This window comes from Oryctolagus cuniculus, chromosome 20 (assembly GCF_964237555.1).
Source record: "Oryctolagus cuniculus chromosome 20, mOryCun1.1, whole genome shotgun sequence".
In the NCBI taxonomy this organism is placed as follows: Eukaryota; Metazoa; Chordata; class Mammalia; order Lagomorpha; family Leporidae; genus Oryctolagus; species Oryctolagus cuniculus.
In genome coordinates, this window is record NC_091451.1 from 35,730,024 (window position 1) to 35,754,589 (window position 24,566).

Here is a 24,566-nt window from a genome sequence, read left to right on the forward strand (position 1 = left end):
GGCCGTCAGCGGCGTGAGAAGCGATGGTCCCAGGGGGCGAGACCTCGGGGGGAGATCCGAGTCGGCTGGAGCTGGCCCTGACGCCGCGCCACGCCCCCTCCCCGGTCGGAGCCGGGTAGGGCGCGGGCTGGAAACCCAGCGCCGCATCCGCTGGCCAAGCAGAAGCGGGCTCTGCGCCGGTCCCACCGCTCTTGAGCGTCACGGAGAACTCTGGTGGCAAAGAGGATTCGAAACCAGGGCTCAAGGCGGACGTGGGGAGCCGGCTGGGCAGGCGCGGCCGAGGCGGCGACCCGGGGAGCCGCACGGCCCAGCGTGGCGAGCGGCGGTCATGGGCGAGGGCTGAGCGCCCGGCCCCGCGCTGCCTCCGCGTCGGGCCATGGCCGGCCGCACCTGCAGCTGCGGCCTGGGCCTCCTGCACGAGGACAACGCGCGCTTCCTGCTGCTCGCCGTGCTCATCGCTCTCTACCTGCTGGGCGGCGCCGCCGTCTTCTCGGCGCTGGAGCGGGCGCACGAGCGCCAGGCCAAGCAGCGCTGGGAGGAGCGCCTGGCCAACTTCAGCCGCGGCCACAACCTGAGCCGCGACGAGCTGCGAGGACTCCTCCGCCACTACGAGGAGGCCGTCAGGGCCGGCATCCGCGTGGACAACGTCCGCCCGCGCTGGGACTTCACAGGCGCCTTCTACTTCGTGGGCACCGTCGTGTCCACCATAGGTGAGTGGGCCCGCGAGGCCCCGGCCGCCGTTCCCCAGCGCGGCTCGCGACCTGCAGGCGCGGGTGCCTCCGTGCTATCCACAGGCGGCCTGCGCACTGGCAGCGTCTGCCCCACCTGGGAGCTGGTGGCACATGCAGTCCTAGCGGGCGGGCGGGCGAGCGGGTCTGATCCTACCCGGGAGTACCTGGCCTCGAATCCGACTCCAGCCCCGGATTCCAGCTTCCTGCTCCTGTAGACCGACCCTGGGAGGCAGCAGGTGGTGGGTCAGGTAATGCAGTTCCTGCGCCTAGTGGCACAGCTACTGGGTTGAGTTCCTATCTTCATTGAAAGCACTTGGGAAGGGAGCCAGCTGATGGGAGCACCTGTTCTCCCTCCCCCTTCCTCCCCTCCCCCCCTTTTCCTTTCCCTCTTCCCCTCTCAAATAAGCTAACTGCTTTTGTAAAGAGAGAGAGAGAGAGAGAGAGAGGCCATGCAGCCTACGGCCCCTCCCCAGGCCTGCAGCATCAGCACCTGCGACTCTGCAGAAGACAGCTGCAGACAGGGACAGGGATATGTGAACATTCACTGACTTTATTCTGTGCGCCAGCTGCTGGCCAAGGAAAAGCCCGAGTTTATTTTTATTTATGAGAGAGAGAGAGAGAGAGAGAGAGAGAGAGAGAGAGAGAGATCTTCCATCTGCTGATTCACTCCCCCAGATGCTGGCAACAGCCAAGACGGGGCCAGGCCAAAGCCAGGAGCCTGGAACTCCATCCGGGTCTCCCACATGAGTGGCAGGGGCCCAAGAACTTGAACCATTCCCCACTGCCTCCCAGGGAGTGCACTAGCAGGGAGGGAGCTGGATCAGAAGCAGAGTCAGGACTCGATCCCTGGCCCTCGGGTATAAGATAAGGGCATCCTGTGGAGCAGCCTAACCCAGTGCGCCATAAAGCCCACCCCTAAAGCCCGAATTTAAAGACTCGGTCCTTGACGTCATGCTTACAGAGAGCAGATCAGGTAGAATCCCAGATTGGCAGTGATATGCATTCTGTAAGGTGGAAACATTTCCTACTAGGAAGAACCAGGGCAAGCATGGCTTTCGAGCTGAACTAGTTAGGGTTCAGCACGATTTGGGTTTGAGGACGAAAAGTGTGTTGTCTCTGGGGCAGGCAAGAATTACATTCAGCAGCTGCGAGCTGGCTTGTCTGGTGGGAGCGGTGGAAGGGAGGCTAGGGAGGTCTGCTGGCTAGCGGGATGGAGGGGCCTTCACTGTCAGACCAACCAGCTAGACCGAGCTTACCTGGAGGCGGCCGAGAGCCAGGGAGAGTTTGAGCAAGGGTGTGGCGTGGTTTTGGTCTGTTATGCTTTGGTCCCCAGCAGAAGATGGGGGGTCTCTGCGCTACACCCCTCAAGACTGTTCACCCTTGAAGCTTAATCTGGTGCTAATGGATTCGGGGACGATGCTGTAGAGATGGAGAAGAGAGGGCTGGAGCGGGAGAAGGGTGTGAAAGGCTAGCCAGAGAGAGGCAGCCGCATCCCCCCTGCCTCCCACTGCAAGATCCCCAGGAGCGGCGAAAGGGCCACAGCACCAGGTGTGTGTGCTGAGTGCTGCACAGAAGGCTCATCAGGGGAGGGGGGGCCCAGGTGGAGCGCCCCGGGGCTCCCACACGTGGAGGTGGCATGCTGGGAGGGGGAGCACCGTGGAGGGAAGAGATCAGCCTCAGGCCTGACCGGTGAAGAAAGGTTAGTCCAGGAGCCAAAGCTACAGCTGGTGAGTAGGAGGTGGGACGGAAGGGACCGGCATGACCAGGGACACACGGAGGGTATACCGAAAGTTCTGTGCAGAGCATCCTGGCTCACAACCCTCGGCCAGCTTGGGTGGCACTGCCCATTGGCAGGCCGTGATGGCGCCATGATAACTGGGGATCCCGGAAGCACTCGCCATGTTCTCTGGACGACCAGGACCCAGGACCCTGGGGGGGATGGAGGAGGAGTGACCCCCCCCCATGGCTCTCTCTCCCAGGCCACACCCTGCAGGGCTGTGTTAGCCATGTTCCTGAAGTCCCTCAGAACACTTCCTGCTCCAAAGACGGTTCCAGAGTTTCTACTTAGGAAGGTCTCGGGGTGAACATGTAATAAGCAGGTGTTGCTCTGGGACTTAGCCTTGACCTTGTTGTGTTTGTGTAGCAAGTACAAGATTTTGGTTTCAGTAGAGTGATGAGCTGGTGGGAAATTAGGGAACGGAGTGCTCTTGACCGCCATCAGAAACCACCCCCTGGCGACCCCCAGAGCTGCAGAGGGGGAAGGAGCAGTGGGGGTAAGGACGGGAGCGTGGGTGCAGCAGACACCGGGGCTGCCTGGGGAGCTGGGCCCGTGTGAACCCGGGCATTTGAGCTGCAGAGGTGATCGCGTGGCTCAGTGCAGTGGAACCAGACTGGCAGGATCCAGGGTTGGAGACTTTAGTGCCTCTGTAACTGGGCACGATTCCTAACGCTTCTGAGCTCCATGCTTCTCATGCAGGGCACCTGCAGAGAGCCCACCTGGGCACCTGGTGCACCCTCACTGTTCAGTGACACCTGCTTCCACCTCCTGCCCACGTCTCCCAAAGCTCTTCCAGGTTCTTGTGAAGGGCAAGGCACTTTGGCATGTGAGTGCTTGGTAAAAAGTACAAAGCATTATATGACTAGGAAGCATAAGTGTGGGCTTTTTTTTTACTTTGTCATGTCTTTTTAAAAAATTTTTATTTATTAGAGAGCGAATGAGAGCGCACACTCATCCATTGATTCACTCCCCAGAGGCCTGTGATGGTTGGGTCTGGGAGCCGGGAATTCAGTGCAGTCTCCCCCTGGGTACCAGGCCCTCAGTCCTGAGCCATCACGGCTCCCTCCTGGAGTCTGCATTAGCAAGAAGCTGGCGTCAGGAGTGGAGCCGAGATCTGAACCCAGGCAGCCTCGATGGGAACACGGGCCTCTTAACCACCAGGCGAACTGCCTGCCCCTACTGTCTCGTTTCTAACACTTGGCTTTTACTTGCTTACTGTTGCTGTAGTAACGGCGCCTGGCACCCTTCAGTGAGCACATACTAGGTGCGCACTGTGAATTTGTGGTCATGGGAGGCAGTTTATGCTGCCTTACCCTGACACTTCATGTCAGTCAGCACAGCTCCGTGAAGTAGGGGTGACCTCGCCCATGTATAGATGAGCAAGCTAAAGCTTCATGTTCTTTGTAAAATCAATGTAAAGAAGAAAAAATTAAACCATCTGTCATGGTATCACCAGAATTAGCCGTTACTAGCATCCTGGTGCATTTTGTTCTGGCCTTTTCCCCCAGGCATATGCATGTATGCGTTGTTAAAATGAGAGTGAAATCTATCGGCTGTAACCTGGGTTATTGTCGTACTATTATATGATGGTGTCCCCTAAAAATTAATTCCATCATGCTTTATTCTGCCAAGACTTGCATGTAGCAGACAAGGAAGCACGCAGGAAAGCAGTCATAAAAGGGAAGTGAAATACCTGACCGAGGGAAAGGAGGAACAGAAATATGGAAGACAGAAGGATCTAGAAAGGGGCTGGAAAGGAGCTTTGTGTTGGTTTGAGTTCCCTCAGTAGCAAAGAGCCAGGAATCTGAGTGCAGAAAGTTTACGGGGAGGTGCAGGGGATACAGGCGAGGGAAGGGGGAAGTGATACAAGGCAGGGAAGTGTATGCAGAGTGGCCGGGTGAGGACGCACACCACGGCGTGCACCTGCTGTGAGATCCTTAGTGGAAGCCAGAAGCAGCACAGAACTCACAACCCACGTGATCCTAGGTGTGCAGGCTGGGGTGTTGATACTCCCACGCCTGTCGTGAGTGGTTAAAGGGGGTCTGTGAAGGAGCTTGGGTTGGGGAGACATTCCCAGGAACTTGGGGCTGTTTTTCATCATCAGCCCCCGGCCAGAGTCGTGACCCAGCCTAGGATTCTTGTTATCACAAAGGAGGAAACATAGGCGGCTTCCCAGAGCCCGATTCTCTGAAGAATCTTCCCCTTGTGATTTTGTGCAGGACATTTTCCTGGAAAATGAAATTGAGAACTGCACGCATCGGTTATCTAATTGAACTGTGATTTAAGCGTCAAAGCAGAGTGGAAAACAGTTTCTCAGAAGGTTAAACATAGAGTGACAATATGAGCCAGCATTCTGCTCCTGGGTGGAGAGCGCAAACAGCTCAAAGTGAGGATTCAAACAATTATTTCAATGCTAATGTTTATAGCAGCGTTATTTCTATAGCCAAAAGTGGCAACAGCCCAAGTGGCCGGTAGCGGATGCGTGGACAAACAAAATGCGATACACGTGCACAGTGGACTGGCACTCAGTCGCATAAAGGAATGAGACGTGGAGAAATGCTACAACACAGCTGAGCCTTGAAAAGAACTGCGCTCAGAGAAATACACCAGGCACAGAGGACAAGCACTCTGGGACTCCGCTTACGTGGAGAACCTAGAACAGGCAAGTTCATCAAGATCAAGTAGGAGGTTACGGGGCTGAGGGAAGGCGGAAGCGCAGGGTTACTGTTTAGTGATGTGAGATGATTAGGAAGTTTTGAGCATAGGTAGTGGTGATGCTTACACAGCATTGTGAATATAGTGAATGCTCCTGGGTTACATACTTCTCAGGACTTGAAAGGATTTTATGTATCTTCTCCCACACTAATAAAAGAGCCAGAACATAATATTAAGACACAATTCCCGGATGTTGATTGTGAAATGAGCTGGTGATCAGACTTGAGCAAGAATAAATTGAAAGTATTTGGAGGCTGGCGCCACGGCTCACTAGGCTAATCCTCTGCCTTGTGGCGCTGGCACACCGGGTTCTAGTCCCGGTTGGGGTGCCGGATTCTGTCCTGGTTGCCCCTCTTCCAGGCCAGCTCTCTGCTGTGGCCAGGGAGTGCAGTGGAGGATGGCCCAGGTGCTTGGGCCCTGCACCCCATGGGAGACCAGGAGAAGCACCTGGCTCCTGCCTTCGGATCACCGCGGTGTGCCGGCCGCAGCGGCCATTGGAGGGTGAACCAACGGCAAAAGGAAGACCTTTCTCTCTGTCTCTCACTATCCACTCTGCCTGTCAAAAAAAAAAAAAAAAAAAGAAGTATTTGGAGACACAGACTGACAGCATATTCTGTAAATGATCTGTAAATATCTTTTCTCTCAAATAGGCTTTTGTTGGGAGTCTGTGTCTGTGTTTGTGCATTTGTAACAGAGTTTCTGTCCAAAAGGATTCGAGGCAGCAGCTTGCACGTGATGTAATCAGTGTGGCTGAGGTTATGCTGCAGTAAGAAGATAATCCCCAAATCTCAGTCACGTGATACAGCAAAAAGTTTATGCCATGGTCAGGGCTGGGCCGGGCTGAAGCCAGAAGCCAGGAGCTTGCACTGGGTCTCCCACGTGGATGCAGGGGCCCAAGTACCTGGGCCACCTCCGCTGCTTACCAGGCCATTAGCAGGGGGCTGGATCTGAAGTGGAGCAGCCAGGACTCCAACCAGCAGCCACATGGGATGCCACAGTGTCACAGTGGCTTTACCTGCTGCAACATGGCGCTAGCCCCTGGGACAGGTATTTGGCCTAACAGTTAAGACACCCACAACCTATAGGCAGTGTGCCTGACTTCACTACCTGCTCTGCCCCTGACACCAGCTTCCTGCAAACGCAGACCCCGGGAGGTAACAGGTGGCCGTTTATCTGGCTGGGTTCCCACCCATGTGGAAGACCTGGATTGAGTTCCTGACTCTAAGCTCCAGCCATTGCAGGCATTTGGGGAGTGAACCAACAGATGGAATGCTCATTCTCATTCTCTCTCTCTCTCTGTAAGTATTCTTAAAGATTTATTTATTTATTTGAAAGAGAAAGTGGAGAGAGGGAGACAGAGAGATAAAGAGGTCTTCCATCTTGGTTCACTCCCCAAATGGCCACACTGGCTGGGGCTGGGCCGGGCTGAAGCCAGGAGCCTGGAGCCCCATCCTGGTGTCCCGCGTGGGTGGCGGGGCCCAGGTACATGGGCCATCTTCCACTGCGTTTGCAGGAGCATTGACAGGGAGCTGCACCAGAAGTGGAGCAGCAGGACTCGAATTCCACTCGTAGGTGGTGGCTTAACCTGCTGCGCCACGTCGACCCTAAAATAAATAGTTTTTAAACTGACGTGCTCCCCATCCAGAGGGCAGCACGGCCCGAGCAGCTCCCCGGCCTGTCTCGGGCCTTGGGGCTGCCTTTGTCTGGGGCTCTGCTTTAGAACCAGATGCTTCCATATCGCCCAGGAAGGAGCAGGAGTGGCCAGAAGGCTGAGCACCAGCGATGAAAAGGCTCCACCTGGAAGAGACACAAGTCAAGTCACACGGCTGTCCCCAGCTTCAGGGGGTTAAGGAAACACAGTCCTCCCGTGAGTCCAGCCCTGGGCAGGACTTGATGTTGGCAAATAGTGCTGGTGGCCACTACTCGTGCACACGGAACCTGCGCCAGAAATGGGCACTGGTGGGTTTAAGGCGTTGGGAGATGAGAAAACACAAGAAGGATAGGACTCTTGAGACACAGGAATACATGTCGGAAGGACCTGCATAATTGACAGAAGTGACCCCCAAATGGTCTGAGTTTTCCAGTTGTCAGAGAGGCAGCGACAGTAAGCGGTTACCCCTCTCCCAGCTGGCTTCTTGGAAGACACCCAATTTTTTCAGAGTGGGATAAAAATTTCTCCTGCACTTGTTGTGAGGGGATGTGAAAATGTGGTGAGTAGGTTCCCCCACACCTCCACCCTCAGCAGGAAGGACTGCGAGCTCCATCGTTGCCTGGCGCCCCCCAGTGTAGAGCGCAGTTCATCAAACATCCCTCAGCCAAAACCCAGGGCAACACGGAGCAGACACAAAGCTCTTCTCTAGGGGCCAGCACCGTGGCACAGTAGGTTAACCCTCCGGTTCTAGTCCCAGCTGCTCCTCTTCCAATCCAGCTCTCTGCTATGCCTGGGAAAGCAGTAGAAGATGGCCCATGGCTGGCGCCACGGCTCACTAGGCTAATCCTCCGCCTGTGGCGTTGGCACCCTGGGGTTCTAGTTCCAGTTGGAGCAACGGATTCTGTCCTGGTTGCTCCTCTTCCAGGCCAGCTCTCTGCTGTGGCCTGGGAGTGCAGTGGAGAATGGCCCAGGTCCTCAGGCCCTGCACCTGTGTGGGAGACCAGGAGGAAGCACCTGGCTCCTGGCTTCGGATCAGCGCAGTGCACCAGCCGCAACACGCCGGCCGTAGCGGCCACTTTGGGGGTGAACCAACGGAAAAAGGAAGACCTTTCTCTCTGTTTCTTTCTCTCTCTCTCTCTGCCTGTCAAAAAAAAAAAAAAAAAAAAAAAAAAAAAAGATGACCCAAGTCCTTGGGTCCCTGCACCCGTGTGGGAGACCCAGAAAAGGCTCCTGGCTCCTGGCTTTGGATCGGCGTAGCTCCAGCCGTTGTGGCCATTTGGGGAGTGAACCAGCGAAAGGAAGACCTTTCTCTCTGTCTCTAGCTCTCACAGTCTGTAATAAATAAATACAAATCTTAAAAAAAAAAAAAAAAAAAAAGCTGTTCTTTAAGACCACCCCGCTATAAAGCAGTGAAGTCAGAATTGGAACCAAGGTCCATTTTGTTCCATGCCCAATGATGAAAGAAATAGAGCTACATTTTAGAAGGCTAGAAATGTGTGGTAAGATATAAAGACGAGAAATCACCCTTCACTGCACAACAAGAACAACTGTTCGTGAACACGCTCTGCATCATACTGTATTGAACCTAAACACTCTTAGGAAATCTAAGATGTATCATAATTTTAGGTGCCATTATAAAAATAAAGAGCCGTTACTTAAATTCTGCTAACAGCTGTCAGATGTTTCCCGATTTCAGATGTAGTAGAATGTCTGGGCGAGGGCAGGTGGGAATTTGGCCTAGCGGGTAAGACACCAGTTAAGATGCCCACATCTCACATCGGAGCAGCTGGGTGTGATATCCAGTCCTGGCGCCCGTCTCCAGCTCTCCGCTGGTGCAGACACTGGGATCCCTGCCATCCACGTGGGATAGCCAGGTTGAGTTCCCGGTTCCTGCTCGGCTCTGCCCTGGACATTGTGGGCATTTGGGGAGTGACCCAGCATGTGGGAGGTTTTCTTGATTTCTCTCTCTCTCTCTCTCTTTCTCTCTCTCTGGCTCTCCATCTCTTAAATTAAAAAAAAAAAAAAAAAAAAAAAAACCTTGAAAGATACATCCTTTTTAAAAAAAATTTTTTTTTGACAGGCAGAGTGGACAGTGAGAGAGAGAGAGAAAGGTCTTCCTTTTGCCATTGGCTCACCCTCCAATGGCCGCCGTGGCCGGTGTGCTGCGGCCGGCGCACCGCGCTGATCCGATGGCAGGAGCCAGGAGCCAGGTGCTTTTCCTGGTCTCCCATGGGGTGCAGGGCCCAAGCACCTGGGCCATCCTCCACTGCACTCCCTGGCCACAGCAGAGAGCTGGCCTGGAAGAGGGGCAACCGGGACAGAATCCGGCGCCCCGACCGGGACTAGAACCCGGTGTGCCGGCGCCGCTAGGCGGAGGATTAGCCTAGTGAGCCGCGGCGCCGGCCTAAAATTATTTATTTACTTATTCAAAGGGGACAGCTAGAGAGAGAGAGAGAGAGAGAGAGAGAGAGGTCTTCCATCCTCTGATTCACTTTCCAAATGGCCACAACAGTCAGAGCTGAGCTGATCCAAAGCCAGGAGCTTCATCCAGGTCTCCCACATGGATGCAGGCCCCAAGCACCTGGGCCATCTTCTCCTTTCCCAGGTGTATTAGCAGGAAACTGGATAGGAAACAGAGCAGCCGGTGCCCATAAGGGATGCTGGCACTGCAAGCTGTGGCATTACTCTCTGCACCACAGCGCTGCCCTGAGATACATCATAAAATCAGTGAAATACATCATATTTTGTATCTCATTACTTTCTATAGCACCATGAGCATATTATCGTAATTAGGCAACAATCACTTTCATTAGAATTAAAATTGCTTTGATTTATACTAAAGTTAATTATTTTAAATATATATTGAAAGTACTTACAATGCATTGTCTCTGAATCAGCTAGCTAATTCTCACACATTTTTCTATTGCAAGCAGGGGGATGTTGTGTTAGTGTGTAAGTGTGCTTTATTTTTGAATTTTAGGATTTTAGCCTTTGCCCTAAAGTCTAAGTGATTGTATCATTTTTTAAAGATTTATTTATTTACTTGAGAGGTAGTTATAGACAGAGAGAGGGAGAGACAGACAGAAAGGTCTTCCACCCATTGGTTCACTCCTCAAATGGCCACAACATTCAGAGCTGTGCCCATCTGAAGCCAGAAGCTTCTTCCAGATCTCACACACAGCAGGTGCAGGGGCCCCAGCACTTGGGCCATCTAATACGGCTGTCCCAGGCCATCAGCAGGGAGCTGGATCAGAAATGGAGCAGCCAGGACTTGAACTGGTGCCCATATGGGATGCCAGCACTGCAGGCATATGTTTAACCTACTTTACGATAGTGCTGACCCCGATCTTACACTTTTTTCCTTTGTTCTCTGCTAACTATCCATAGCTATAGTTAGATGGAAATTTTTTTTAAGATGATTTTATTTATTTGAAAGACAATGACAGAGGTAGGGAGAGAGAGATCTTCCATCCTCTGGTTCATTCCCCAAATGGCTGCAATAGCTGGAGCTGAGCCAATCTGAAGCCAGGAGCCAAGAGCTGCTTCCAGGTTTCCCACGTGGGTGCAGCTGCTGCTTTCTCAGGCACATTAGCAGGGAGCTGGGTCAGAAGTAGAGCAGCTGGGACTCTAACCAGCGCCCATATGGGATGCCGGCACTGCAGGCCGGGGCTTTAACCCACTGCGCCACAGCACCAGCCCCTTTTATTCTTTCTTTTCATTTTTTTAAAAGATGTATTTTATTTGTTTGAAAGGCAGAGCAGAGAGAGGTAGAGGCAGAGAGAGAGAGAGAGATCTTCCATCCCCTGGTTTAATCCCCAGATGACCCCAACAACTGGGGCTGGGCTAAGCCAAAGCCAGGAGCATGAAACTCCACCCCAGTCTCCTGCGTGGGCAAAGGGGCCAAGCACTTGGGCATCCCTCTGCTGCCTTCCCAGTGGCGTTGGCAGGGAGCTGGATTGGAAGCAGAGCAGTCAGGACTTAAACCAGCACTCTAATGTGGGATGTCAGTGTTGCAGGTGGCAGCTTAACCCCTGGCCGCATAACACCAGCCAGAGAAATGTTTTTCATTTCTATGCAGTTCCATATTTTTCTTGTGCTTCCTTCCATTGTCTTTGTGCATAGAAAATCTTTTCCCATCCAGATCTCATAAGGATGAAAGTTTTTGTTCGATAGTTTTCCAATCATAACAGTATATTTCCAGTCATAACAGTGGTGTTAAAGGCATTCTAATGTATTTTTTCCTCTAAACAGTAGCAGATGCATTTAAGGGTTGTGGCCGAGGAGCAACGCATGGTTGTGGGGAATCAGGAAACAGAGGGAGTAGCTGCCAAGAGCTTGCGTTCCTTCAGGGTGAGGTGTGAGGGCCACCTCTCGAGCTGCACCTTGAACGTGTGGTGGGGAAGCTCACAGTTTCCGTTCTGAGAATGTGGGTTTGTTGAATTGTTTGTTTCCTACCTGGAAAAGTTCAGTATCTTAAAATCAGAGTTCTATCACAAGACAAAACTCACACCCTCCACTCACAAGCATTCTAGGATTTATGAATGTTAATTTTTATCTAGCTGTTTCCGTTAGAAAGGAAAAGGGAAAGAGAAGTTTTTTTGCTCTTTTAAGAATGATTTTATTAATTATTATTATTATTTATTTATTTTTGACAGGCAGAGTTAGACAGTGAGAGAGAGAGACAGAGAGAAAGTTCTTCCCCTTCCGTTGCTTCACCCCCGAAATGGCTGCTACGGCTGGTGCGCTGTGCCGATCCAAAGCCAGGAGCCAGGTGCTTCCTCCTGGTCTCCCATGCGGATGCAGGGCCCAAGCACTTGGGCCATCCTCCACTGCCTTCCCGGGCCACAGCAGAGAGCTGGACCAGAAGAGGAACAACTGGGACAGAATCCGGCACCTCAACCAGGACTAGAACCCAGGGTGCTGGCGCTGCAGGCAGAGGATTAGCCTAGTGAGCTGCGGCGCCGGCCTCTTTTGGGATCCTTGATGAGGAAAGTATTCCTGGTTAGAGATCATGATCACTCTTTCTAGTTGTGGTCCCTAGATTACGGGGGTAGTATAAGAGGACAGAAGTGGTCTGGCTGGCACACTCAGGAGAGGTTTGTAATCCTGCAGTAGCTACAGTACCATGGGCACAAGGTTTGGGCAGATCATGCCTATTCCTTCCAGGAGTCCCCGCCAGTGGAGACTTCTAGTGTTCACTGCAGTAGTTCATGTCTCAAAGTTGCAGTAGTTCATGTCTCAAAGTTGGATCATCCCTCCCATCACCATGCCAACTCAGGGTGCCTGTCCCCAGGACCTTCATCTCCTATGTCACTTCCTGACTTGGCCGCTAGCTGTTGGCGTGTTGGTTCCAGGGTCATCTGGATCTCGGGTCTTCCCTCGTGTTAAGCAGCCACCGAAGATGGTGATAGCACTGACCTTGTGCGTGAACCTGGCAGTGGTTTTCAAACTGTGCTCCAAGAAGCCCGTGGGGTTCTCTACGGCTTCCTAGGCACTGCCTCCAGGGCGAAGGGGACCTCCCAAGTTCCGAGCTCTAAGATACAACTGGACGTGCCCGTGCGTGGGAGGTTTTCAGAAAGTACGTGGAAATGCATACTATGGGAAAATTATGCATGGATGTCAACATTGTTTTATACCAAAATAAACTTATCTTTTAACTGTTTTTCCACTATCTGAAGTACCCTTATATATATGTATATGTATAATCTCTAAAAATAATTATTCTATTTGGTTACCTTCTCATTGACTTTAATTTTTTGGTATGTAGAAAGACTTTCATAGTGCTTCAAACACACTCATTTTGACTAGCAATTTTTCCTATCTTTTTCATAAATTCAGGTCCCCTCTATGGTTGAAATAAATATTCTCATCAATTCTCTATTTTGTTTTTTAATGCATCTCAAATGTTATTTTAAAAGATTGCCATTTTAAAGCTTTTGTGAGCTTGACTATATAATTAGCTTTTGATTTATTTCTAAAATTATCACGATGATATGAGCAGGTGCATGTTGAAGGATTCTGTTTCCTAGTTATTGTTTCTCTGAATCCTGCTGTCTGTCTGTAATTCAGCTAGCTTTTCTCATTCACTGTGGAATTTGGAGGTTGAGGAACACCGTGACCACCCGCCCCACAAGCTTCACAAACACCCACAATAACATTTCATTGTGGGATTCAGGGCAAAGAGAGTTAGGATTAATGCTTATGTCACTCGCATAACTTGCTATTCTTCTGTTAGTATTACCTTTGTTGAGCTCTTGGAGAGTTTTCTTATTGTAGGGAAATTTGGTGCATTTCATCTCGTTCTCCTTTGTTCTGTACTTTCCTTACTTTTCTGCTCTCTATTCAATGCTGTGTGTTTATTATGTTGAGTTAGGTACTGTGTTTGTCACTTTAGTATGATCAGGAGGAAATCTCATTGAAACCTGAGGATAAAAACCATTTCTGGGGAGTGTGCATCCAGCCCAGACATTAAGGTGCTCACGTCCCATGTCATAGGAGCTGGGTGGGTGCCTGCTGCCATCCCCAACTCTGGCTTCCCTCCTGTCCCAACCCTAGTGATGACCCACGTACGTCGGTTCTATTTTTTTTTTTTTTTAAGATTTATTTATTTATTTGAGAGGCAGAGTTACATGGAGCAGGAGAGACAGAGAGAGGGATTGTCCATCTGCTGGTTCACTCCCCAAATGACTGCAATGGCTGGAGCTGGGCTGATCCATAGCCAGGAGCTTCCACCAGGTCTCCCACACAGGTGCAGGGGCCCAAGCACTTGGGCCATCTTCCACTGCTTTCCTAGGCCATTAGCAGGGAGCTGAATCGGAAGGGGAGCAGCTGGGATTCCAACCGGTGCCCATATGGGATGCCAGTACCACAGGCGGAGGCTTGGCCTGCTGCAGCACAGCGCCGGCTCCTAGTACTTGAGTTCTTACCACCACGTGGGAGGCCTGGATTGAGCTCCGTGTTCCCCTGGCTCTGCCTTGACCGTTGCGGGCATGTGGGGAGCAAACTAGCCGATGAGAGCTTTCTGTCAACTGTCTCTTTGACTCTCAAATAAATATAAAATAATTTAGAACATTCTAAAAAACCATTTTCACCACTGTTTCCCACGTGTATAAATAGAATTGAGCCTTTTCCAGAGGACCGAGAATTGTTCCCTGTACCTCCGACCTCCTTGCCCCCCAGTCCTGCGGCGCATCGCCTGGAGATGATTTCTCAGTAGCATCGTTTACCTGTGATCACGTCCATCGCTGACAGCCCAGTCCTCCCGGCCCTTCTTTCTTTTGCTGACCCAGAGGGCTTTTCTTCTGTCGTATCTCCATCTTCGTTTCCAGTTCCATTCTCCTGCCCCTGCACCTTGGAGCGTTGGTTAATCCTTTAGCACCATTAGATGTTTCTCAAGCTTTACTTCTGCTTTCAAACAGAAAGGAAAGGCAAGAAAATTAACTTTTAAAAAAAGATTTTTAAAATGTATTTATTTTGGAAGTTGAGTTACAGAGAGAGAGAGAAAGAGCTTCTCTCTCTCTCTCTCTCTCTTTCTCTCTGCCTCTTTGTAACTCTGCCTTTCAAATAAATAAATAAATCTAAAAAAAAAAAAAAAAAAGAGGGCAGGAAAGAGGCAAAAGGTTTGAGCCAGCTCAACTGGTTCCCAGAGAAGAGTGCTCAGAAGAGAGGTTGGAAGGAGAGACCCCAGATGTCAAAAATCAGATGAGAAGGCTGGCGCTATGGCTTAGTGGGTTAAGCCTCCTCCTGTGGCACCGTCATCCCATATGTGTGGGCACTGGTTCACGTCCTGGCTGCTCCTGTTTGATCCAGCTCTCTGCTATGGCCTGGAAAAGCAGTAGGAGATGGCCCAAGTCCTTGGGCCCCTGCACCCCCGTGGGAGATCCAGAAGAAGTTCCTGGCTCCTGGCTTAGGATTGGCTCACCTCTGACCATTGCAGCTATTCGGGGAGTGAACTAGTGGATGGAAGACCTCTCTCTCTGTCTGTAACTCTACTTCTCAAGTAAATACATAAAATCTTAAAAAAAAAAAAATCAGATGAGTTGGCGGGAGTGGGTGGACTAGGACTCATTGGCAGACTTGCACTTGACGCATGCAGCCATCATCTTTGTAAGTGCAGCAGCAGCACCAAGCCCTGGAGGGCTTCCCCTCTTCCTCCTGTGTTTCCCAACCCAAGGTGCCCCGTCCTCTAGGAATCCTCTGGCCCACACCCCGGACCTGCTAGGGCTTCCTGTTCTGGATTCCCTGGGGCCAAGACAAAACTCCAATCCCTTCTGCCCCCACCCCCCGAAAAATGAACCTGCCCATGCATTCACAAGTGGCAAATGATGTCAAGCACCTTTTTGTGCATTTGTTGGAATATTTGTTATGTATCTTCTTGATGTACGTGTGCACTTGTTGGTATATTTATCGTACATCTCCTTGATGCGCTTGTCTAATCAGACCCCTTGCCTACCTTTCAGTTGGGTTATTCATGCTTTTATTATTAAATTGTAAATATACTTTACAAATTCTAGGTTCAAGCTCTTACTCAAACTCTTAATTTGCACACTTCTCTATGTTATGTTTTTGCTTACTTAGCATCCTTTGAAGCACAAAATGTTTAATTTTGCTGAAGCCCAGCAGTTTATCTATTTTGTCTTTCATTGCCTGTGATTTTAGTGTCATCTCTAAGAATCAATCGCATAATCCACAGGCATGAAGATTTGAACCTGTTTTCTTCTAAGAGTAATCTTACAGTTTTGTTCTTATATGTAGGTTATCGATCTGTTCTGAGTTAAATTTTGTACAAGGTATGAGATATGGGTCTAATTTATTTCTCTTGCATGTTGCATGTTAGATTTTTGTTTTATTTATTTGAAAGAGTTACAGAAAGAGGTAAAGACAGAGAGAGGGGTCTTCCATCCGCTGGTTCACTCCCCAGATGGCAGAAATGGCTGGAGCTGAACTGAGCTAAAGCCAGGAGCCAGAGCTTCTTCCAGGTCTCCCATGTTGGTGCAGGGGCCCAAGGATTTGGGCCATCTTCCACTGATTTCCTAGGTGCATTCGCAGGGAGCTGGATAGGAAGTAGAGCAGTCAGGACTCCAACTGGCATGCATATGGGATGCCGGTGCTGCAGCACCACCCCCCGCTTCCCCAGCACCATTTTATTTATTTATTAAAAAAAAAAAAAAAAAAAAGACTGTTCTTCTCCCCATTGAGTTGTTTCCACACTCTTGAAAAAAAAAATCATTGGCCATAAATGGAGGGTTGATTTCTGGCCTGTCAGTTCTCTTCCATTGATCTGCCCATGTATTCTATGCCAGTACCTCGTGGTTTTGTAGTAAATTTGGAAATCAGGAAGCATAAGTCCTCCAACACGATTCTTTTTTGAGATGGTTTTGGGCAATCGAGTCCCTTGAACTTCCGTGTGAATTTTAAGATCAGCTTGTCGGTTTCTGCAAAAAAGCCTTGTGATCGGCCTGGGGAGTGTTGCCATCTGTCTTTGTTTGGCACTGCTGTAACAGAATACCTGGGCCTGGGGAATGTATGAAGAGCAGAGATTTATTTCTGACAGCCTGGATGGAAGCTGGGAGGTCCAAGAGAGAGGAGCCTGTGTTTCACAAGGGCTCTCTTCCTGCATCGATGGGTGGTAGAAGGTGGTGGGACAGGAAGACTTGATGGAGACAGAGAGGGAGGGGCCAGAACATAGCCTTGTATCCAGAACCAGCCCCCGTGATAATGGCCTTAGCCCATTCACCAGAGCAGAGCCCTTATGACCTATTCACCTCTTAAAAGCCCCACCTCTCAACACTGTTGCACCAGGGACTGATTTCCCAACACATGAGCTTTCTCGTGGGGACGGGGAACACATTGAAATCATCAGGCCACATAAACAGTCTCTAATAATTAATGTTAATATTTAATAGAACAATATTAAATGTTCCAGTCTGTGATCATGGGATGTCATCCCATTGATTCGTGTCCTCTAGTGTGTACCAATGCTTTATAGTTTCCAGAGTTTATGTTTTATACTCTTGTTGGTAAATTTCTTAAATATTTTATTCTTATATTCTTGTATTGTTATATATGAAATTTATTAGTTTTATTTTGCATTGTTTGTTGCAAGCATTTGGAAATGGAATTAGTCTTTTTGTGTTGATCTGGTAGCCTGTGGCCTTGCTGGACGCGTGCTAGTTCAGTAATTGTTACAGTGAATTCCTTAGGGTTTTATGCCACAGGATCTTATCTGTAAAGAGAGATGGTTTTAATTCTTCCCTTCCAAAGCACATTCTTTTTGTTTCTTTTATCTTATGCCTGGCTAGCACCTTCAGTACAAGGTTGAACAGCAGGATGAGAGTAGACATTCTTGCCTCATTCCTAGGGGCAAAGTGTCGGTCTTTCTCCAGCGTGTGCGAAATTAGTTTTGTAGATGATCTTTGTCAGGTAGAGGAAGTTCCCTTCGCGGAGGAATGACACAGGACCCTGCGCTGTTCTTTTGTCTGCTCAGCCCTCCCCGGGTTTGCTGCTGGTTCTTCCCGGGTTGGCTACCGTCCCTTCCACCTCCGTGGAAGGGCGGTTCCCCCTGCCACTTTCCCCACTTCCGCGGGGGAGCGGCACACCGCCAGCCGGCTCTCTCGGGGGCTGCTCAGATGTTCCTCAGGTGTTCCCCTTAGATGTTCCTCGTGCATGTTGTCTCTCTCCTCCTTTATAGTCCTCTTCCACCAATCCCAACTCTGCTACCCACACGCCGAGTACGCTGCCCTCCTCCAATCAGGAGCAGGATCAGCTCCTGCAGGTTACTGGTCGAACTGGAGGCAGCTGTGTAGAAGCTGTTTCCTCCTCTCCCAGCGCCATATTGTGGGAGAGCAGATGCATAGAATAAGTCTTAATTCCAGTAACTTAGTCTAGTCCGAGTTGCTCCCCACATACCCCTACTTTATTGAATGTTTTTATCCTAAAAGGATATTGTAAATGTGTCAAATTCTTTCTATGTGTCTGTTGAGATGATCATGTGGTTTTGAGCTTTGGACTAGTGATATAGTGTATTACGTTAATTGACTTTTAGATATCAATCTCAGATTCCTGGTAAAAATCCCACTTGGTCATGATATATGCATGTATGTATGCAGCATGTTGCTACTTTCATTTTGCTACTATTTTGTTGAGAATTTTCACATCTGTATTTCAAAGGAGATATTCACCTATTTTTTTCTCTTGTGATGTCTTTGTGTTGCTTTAGATGTGATAGTAATACTATAAGCCTAGAGAGTGAGTTGGGAAGTATTCATCTATACTTCTTGTTACCTTCTGAGGTTGCCCAGGATATACAACCTGATATGGGCGTTCAGCGATGTAAACATTCCTCCTACTGTAGGACGTGCAAGTTGTTTTTAATTCTTTTCCAGTACGTGGGGTGAGTACTTGGGACAGTCACATACCACACTGAGCTCCTGGTGTGAGTCCTGGCTACTCTGCTTCCAATCCAAGTTCCTGCTATGTGTGCCCTGGGAGGCAGCAGATGATGGCCCAAGTACCGGCAGCCCTGTCATTCACGTGGGAGGCTCAGACTGAGTTCCAAACTCCTGGCTTCAGCCTCGCCCAGCCCTGGCTGTTGCGGGCATTTGAGGAGTGCATCAGCAGATGGAAGATCTCTCTGCTTGTCTCTCTGCCTTCCAAATAAAATGAAAAAAAAAATTAAACATTAAAAAATTGATTATTTGCTAGTACAGTAGCTCTGTAAGTAATTTTTTTTTAAAAAAGATTCATTTATTTACTTGAGAGGCAGAGTTACAGACAGAGACAGAGAGAGAGGTCTTCCAGCCACTGGTTCACTCCCCAAATGGCTGCAACGACTGGAGCTAGGCTGATCCAAAGCCAGGAATCAGGAGCTTCTTCCAGGTCTCCCACGCAGGTGCAGGGACTCAAGCACTTGGGGCGTCTTCTACTTTCCCAGGCCATCAGCACTGAAGGCAGATGCTTAACCTACTGTGCCACAGCGCCGGCCCTCTGTAAGTCATATTTTTAAGTTTAATATTTAAATTATAAGTTATAAATATGTAGAGGCACAGATGAATTTTGAGAATCTAAACAATACTTTGGTAACCGATTTGTCAAAGTCATACTCACAGCTCCCATGTGCTGTGTTTTCACTTTTTCTCAGTCTTCTACTAAGCGTTCTGCATGTGTCCTCTCTCATCCCGGGAGCTAAAAGCATTGTTCTCCCCATTCTGTGGGTGAGACAGTCCTGCTGCATGGAAGAGCTTGCCCCAAACCACGCAGCTGGTAGGTGGTGGCATTTGGATCTGGGTTTCATACAGCCATGATTTAAATCGGGGAGAGGGGCTAGCCCTTGGTGCTGGGTTTATTTTTGCCATCAGTGGGTGTTTTTGTAATTAATGTTGCCGATCAATGTTTTGTGCAGGCTCTGGTTTGAAGAAAGGAGCTGCTCAGCTGTTCGATAAGAACAAAGTCTGGGTGTCACACTCAGGGCTCAGCGGGGTCTCGTCTGTCTTCTTATCTCCTTAGGACCACCCCCAGCTCCGTCTGCATCCAACTTAAAGGCCATTGGTTTGATTGGAATTTATTGAGTTTCTATGATAAGCTCTGCCTGACCACAAAATGTGGGCCCCTGGATGGAGAATTCAGTGCATCTATACGTTTGCATGGGAAAATAAGTCCATGTTTGTTACTGACTTTCCAGTAGCTCTGCCTAACCTCTAGCGTTTCCTTCAGTAGTGAACGTACGTAACTGCCCGGCAGTAACGTAAGCAGTGCCTCTTGCTCAGTCAGCATTGGAAACCAAGGACCTGTTCCCCTCTGGTCGCAACTGTGGCAGACGCCTCATTGCCTTCATCATTGGGGCACCTGTTAGGCTTGATCTTGAAATGACTTCATGACAAAGCGCGTACATCCATACAGCTTTGTTTCAGTTTAACGGTTATGTCTTTTTTTATTTTATTTTATTTTATTTTTGACAGGCAGAGTGGACAGTGGGAGAGAGAGAGACAGAGAGAAAGGTCTTCCTTAGCCGTTGGTTCACCCTCCAATGGCCGCCGCGGCCGGCACGCTGCGGCCAGCGCACCGCGCTGATCCAATGGCAGGAGCCAGGTACTTATCCTGGTCTCCCATGGGATACAGGGCCCAAGCACTTGGGCCATCCTCCACTGCCCTCCCGGGCCACAGCAGAGAGCTGGCCTGGAAGAGGAGCAACCGGGACAGAATCCGGTGCCCCGACCGGGACTAGAACCCGGTGTGCCAGCGCCGCAAGGCAGAGGATTAGCCTAGTGAGGCGCGGCGCCGGCCACGGTTATGTCTTAAAGGCTGCTTTGCAATCTTATGCATTTTAGTTCATTCATTTTTTAACAAAAAATCATTCTAAGAAAGGACCCATAGTCTTGCCCAGATTGCAAAAGGCTCCTTGTCTCAGAAAACAGGAACTTAGAACCAGACCCAGGGTTGGCTGATTTTGAACCAAGGGGAAAAGGGAAGCCCCCCCCCCCCGCCCCGCTGTCACGGCTCCTGGTGGGGAGCTCCTGGTGTGGTGAGTGGAGCATGCGGATCCCTTCGTAGATGCTTGGAAATGAACTTGAGACGCTTCTGTCACTCAGCGTCTGCAGAAGCTCCCCCTTTCCTGGTGATTCAGACGTTTCCGGATGTTGCAGCATCTTGAGGGTCATCACCAGGAACATAAATTGGCACACGCCCTCCGAGCTGTGGGGAAGAGGAAGCGTTTGGAAATGTGCTATTTATAGAGCCGAGGAGAGGTTCAAGGCTGCCTTCCTCCTCCTTTGTCCACGCATTTTTGAAAGGTGGTGATGATCCCCGACGCATAGCCACCACCTACCCTACGCTTTCAGTGTCGTCTTCCTTGTAAATCCTGATTTTGGAATAGCCGCATAGAATAGTCCTTCATGGTTATCCACCACTGTTTCTTTCTCCAGTGTTTAAACCAGAAATCACAACTCACAAGCCGACGGGCTTTATCTGACCTGGTGGCGATAATGAGTTGATCGATGTATAGAGGTTTAAGAGCCAGCTTAAAAAAAAAAAAATAGTTGTAATTCATAGCCTTAGCCTATTTCCGTGGTGTAAATATTGCCACGGTGGAATGGGCAGTTCGCAGGAGGCTTTGCCAGCCAGGACCTCAGCGTGTGTCAGAACGCTTGAATTCGTTGTTGCCATGGTTGGAAGTCACCTCGGAAACTCATGGTGGAAGTGAATGGCCACTGTGGAGCTAACGGGAGAGGAGACTTCAGGGGGCCGCACTCTTATGAGGGCTCGTGGGTTACTTGGCGTGGAAGCGACTTTGTTACAACAGGGAGCTCCCCCAGGCCCGAGCTCTCTCACTGCTGCCCGTCTGCCTGCTCCCATGCGATGGCACAGCAGGAAGCCCTCATCAGAAGCCGGCGGCAGGCCTCCCGAGCTCGAGCTCGGAGAAATCGGTCCCCCTCGTTGTAAGTCACTCAGTCGGTAGAATTCTGTTAGAGCCACGAGACAGTCGTTGAGTTCTGAAAGTAAGATTTCCCAGTCAGAATCTAGATTTCCGGTTTCTCTCGGCAGAATGGAAAATCTGGCTAAACTGAGCCCACTTGCTGCCCACCGTCCACTCACTGAAGAGGTGCTGCGATTGCCAACTCGCTGCATATCCTGGCCCCAGCTCCCCAGGGGCTGAGGGACACCTGCCACTCAGCTCTGTCCTTCCCCTGGGACTTCTGTGCTGAGATTCCTCTGGACTTTTTATAAGAACCAAGTGACTTATCTCCAGCTTTTTATCTGAAGTCAAGACAGTGTGGCAGAGTAGGCTTCCATATGGCATTAATTTTTATAAATTGCTTCCAGTTTGATCGTGGGGCAGTCAAGTTTCTTCTGATGGGGTGTGTGGAGATTTTATTCTTTTCTTGTTGGTTTCCTCCTGGTCCCAAATCAGTAGGCAAAAGAGCTTTTTTAGTTAGGATATTTAATTAATGAGAAGCAACTACAGAAACATGAACTCTGTGGCAGGCTAATGATTTTCCTAAGGGAAATTAAAGACCCACTAACCGGAAATGATGGCAAGTGACAAGTTCAGAGGAAACTTGATACAGTGAGTAATTAAAGATGGATCTAGTCTCGTACAGTAGGCAGCTGACACAGCAGAGTAAAAGAAAAACAGTGCCTCTGAGGTCTTGTTGGGTGGGGTCCATGTTGATTTTGGGCAGTGCCCAAGTGTCTGGAGGGAAAGACTTCTCTGAAACCAAGAAGGGGGACACCCCGGGATGCACCAGGGCACGCGGACGGCAAGCAGCTTCTTACTTCCGAGCAGTAGGGACCCATGCAGGCCGTTAGACATCCGGATGCCCTGCCCTTGGGGGTGGGCTGCTCCGGCAGGTGATTTATGAATGGGAGGTTTGGAAAGTGGCTGAGGGGAATGTCTTGGAGTGCTCAGCACTGGTGGGAGAGAAGGGAGGGCCAGACAAAGAAGCAGCAGGAAGTGTGTGAAGAATGACAGTATGTGTGGACTCACCCAAACATTAGCAAAAGTGTTGTCACTTAAGAACAATATTGGTTTCGTTTTGAGAATCAAAGTTCATTCAGTTGCTTATTTCGGAGAGCGCTCCTGTCTGCTGGTTCACCACCCGTGTGCCTGCAGTGGCCAGGGCTGGGCTGGAGAAAGGGCAAGAACCAAGAGTGCAATCCAATCTCCCGTGTGGGTGGCAGGAACCCAACTCCTTGAGCTGTCTCCAGTCTCTCGCAGTCTGCATTAGCAGGAAGCTGCAGTCGTGAGCTGGAGTTGGGAGTTGAACCCAGGCTCTCTGATACGGAACACGGGCATCTTAACTGGTAGGCTGAGTGCCCTCTCCTTGGAAGTGTTTTTAACTTTTTATGTATTTATTTGAAAGAGAGAAATGGGTCAGGGCAGGGAGGGTAGAAAGAGAGAGAGAGAAAGAGAGAGTTGGATATGCTGTCTATTATATGTTTATTCCCCAATGCCTGCAACATCCAGGCCTGGACCAGGCCAAAGTCAGGAGCCTAGAACTCAGTCTGGATCTCTCACATCAGTGGCAGGGACTGGAGTCCTTGAGCCATCACCTGCTGCCTCCCAGGGTGCACCTTAGCAGGAAGCTGGAACTAGTAACAGAGCAGGACTCAAACCCAGGCCCTCCGATATGGAATGCACATAACACAAGAGGCTTCTTTCTTTTCTATTTTTTTTTTTTTTGACAGGCAAAGTGGACATTGAGAGAGAGACAGAGAGAAAGGTCTTCCTTTTGCCGTTGGTTCACCCCCCAATGGCCACTGTGGCCAGTGCACTGCAGCCGGTGCACCGCGCCGATCCGATAGCAGGAGCCAGGTGCTTCTCCTGGTCTCCCATGGGGTGCAGGGCCCAAGCACTTGGGCCATCCTCCACTGCACTCCCTGGCCACAGCAGAGAGCTGGACTGGAAGAGGAGCAACCGGGACAGCATCTGGCGCCCCGACCGGGACTAGAACCCGGTGTGCCGGCGCCGCAAGGCGGAGGATTAGCCTAGTGAGCCGCGGCGCCGGCCATGCAAGAGGCTTCTTAACCACCGCACCAAATACCCACCCCAGTCCCATGTTTAAAGACATTTTTTGTGGCCGTTAACTGAGCTGTTTCTTTTGTTTTTTGTTTTTACTTTATCACCATGTAATATTTGCATATTTTATGGCATACAGTATATTTCAACAAATATATACAGCATAAACTGATTGTATGAGGCAAATATCATTTCCATGTCCTTATCTTTATTTTTTAATGTAATTTATTTATTGGAGTCACAGAGAGTTCTTATCAGCTGGTTCACCCCGAATGTCCACAATGACCAGGGCTAAGCCGACGTTGAAGCTGGGAACTTACTTGGGTCTCCCGCAGGGTGGCTGAGTCTGCAGTGGCTGAGGTTTGCTGTGAGGGTCCCCCCCTCCACTCACGTGGAGAGAACATGGTGTGCTGTCTCCGTTCTCTGCGTTGGGAGCCTTCTAGAATCTTCGCCCATGGGCGGACACTGACATCCAGTCCTCGAGCATGGAACACTGGAATACAGCCTGAAATCTCTCTTGATACTTGGACGGCCTTGAAAGCGCTTATTCTGTGACTGCGTCTGTGCCTGGGCTTTGGGGGCTGCTGTGTTACTACACAGTTGAGTTGCCGCGTTGAGATTCGTTTCAGGGGAATTGGGTGGCCGCCGTTCTCCCCCTCTGGCCTCTTTCTCTCATCAGATCTGACTTCTGTGTCAGAGTTCCCTCCGTGGAGAAGGGTGAGGAGTCTCCCAGGTGCTTATGTGGTCTTGCTGTCCACGTGGAACCGTGAGCTCTGTGTCTCTCGTTCACCTCCGTGAGCCTGAGTGTCTTGCACAGTGCTGCATCCAGCAGGCGCTCAGTAAGTACGTAGTGAGGAGATGAATCAATGGGATGGGCTGGTGCCCTGTCTTTGTGGGCACTGAATGAGAGCCTGGTGTTCACAGGAGCTCCCTACACGAGAGTTCTTTCCGATGCCGGAGGGCGCGGCGGGCCAGGCGGCCGTGGAGTGGTTGCTCCCTGGATATCACAGACGAGGCCAGTGCAAGGGGCCTCGTCTTCATGATAAAGCTGGTTATGCTGCTGCTCCTCGGTGAGCGGAAACACCAGCATGCGGAGTTCTGCCTTAACTTGTTTCCTTCCCAGTTAACCAGCTAAACCCTACCCTGAGTCCACTCGAAGGCGGTGGGGTTCGGATCACA

The 24,566-nt window shown here is 50.3% G+C and overlaps 1 protein-coding gene across 1 annotated transcript in view; it reads left to right on the forward strand.

Moving 5' to 3' along the window:
- Nucleotides 1-240: 240 nt before the first annotated feature.
- Nucleotides 241-24,566, forward strand: part of KCNK13 (potassium two pore domain channel subfamily K member 13) — a 100,508-nt gene continuing 76,182 nt past the window's right edge. The window contains exon 1 of the mRNA XM_051826153.2: nt 241-710. Within this exon, the coding sequence (XP_051682113.1) occupies nt 377-710 (334 nt within the window). The 5' untranslated portion in view covers nt 241-376. The remainder of the gene's footprint in view (nt 711-24,566) is intronic.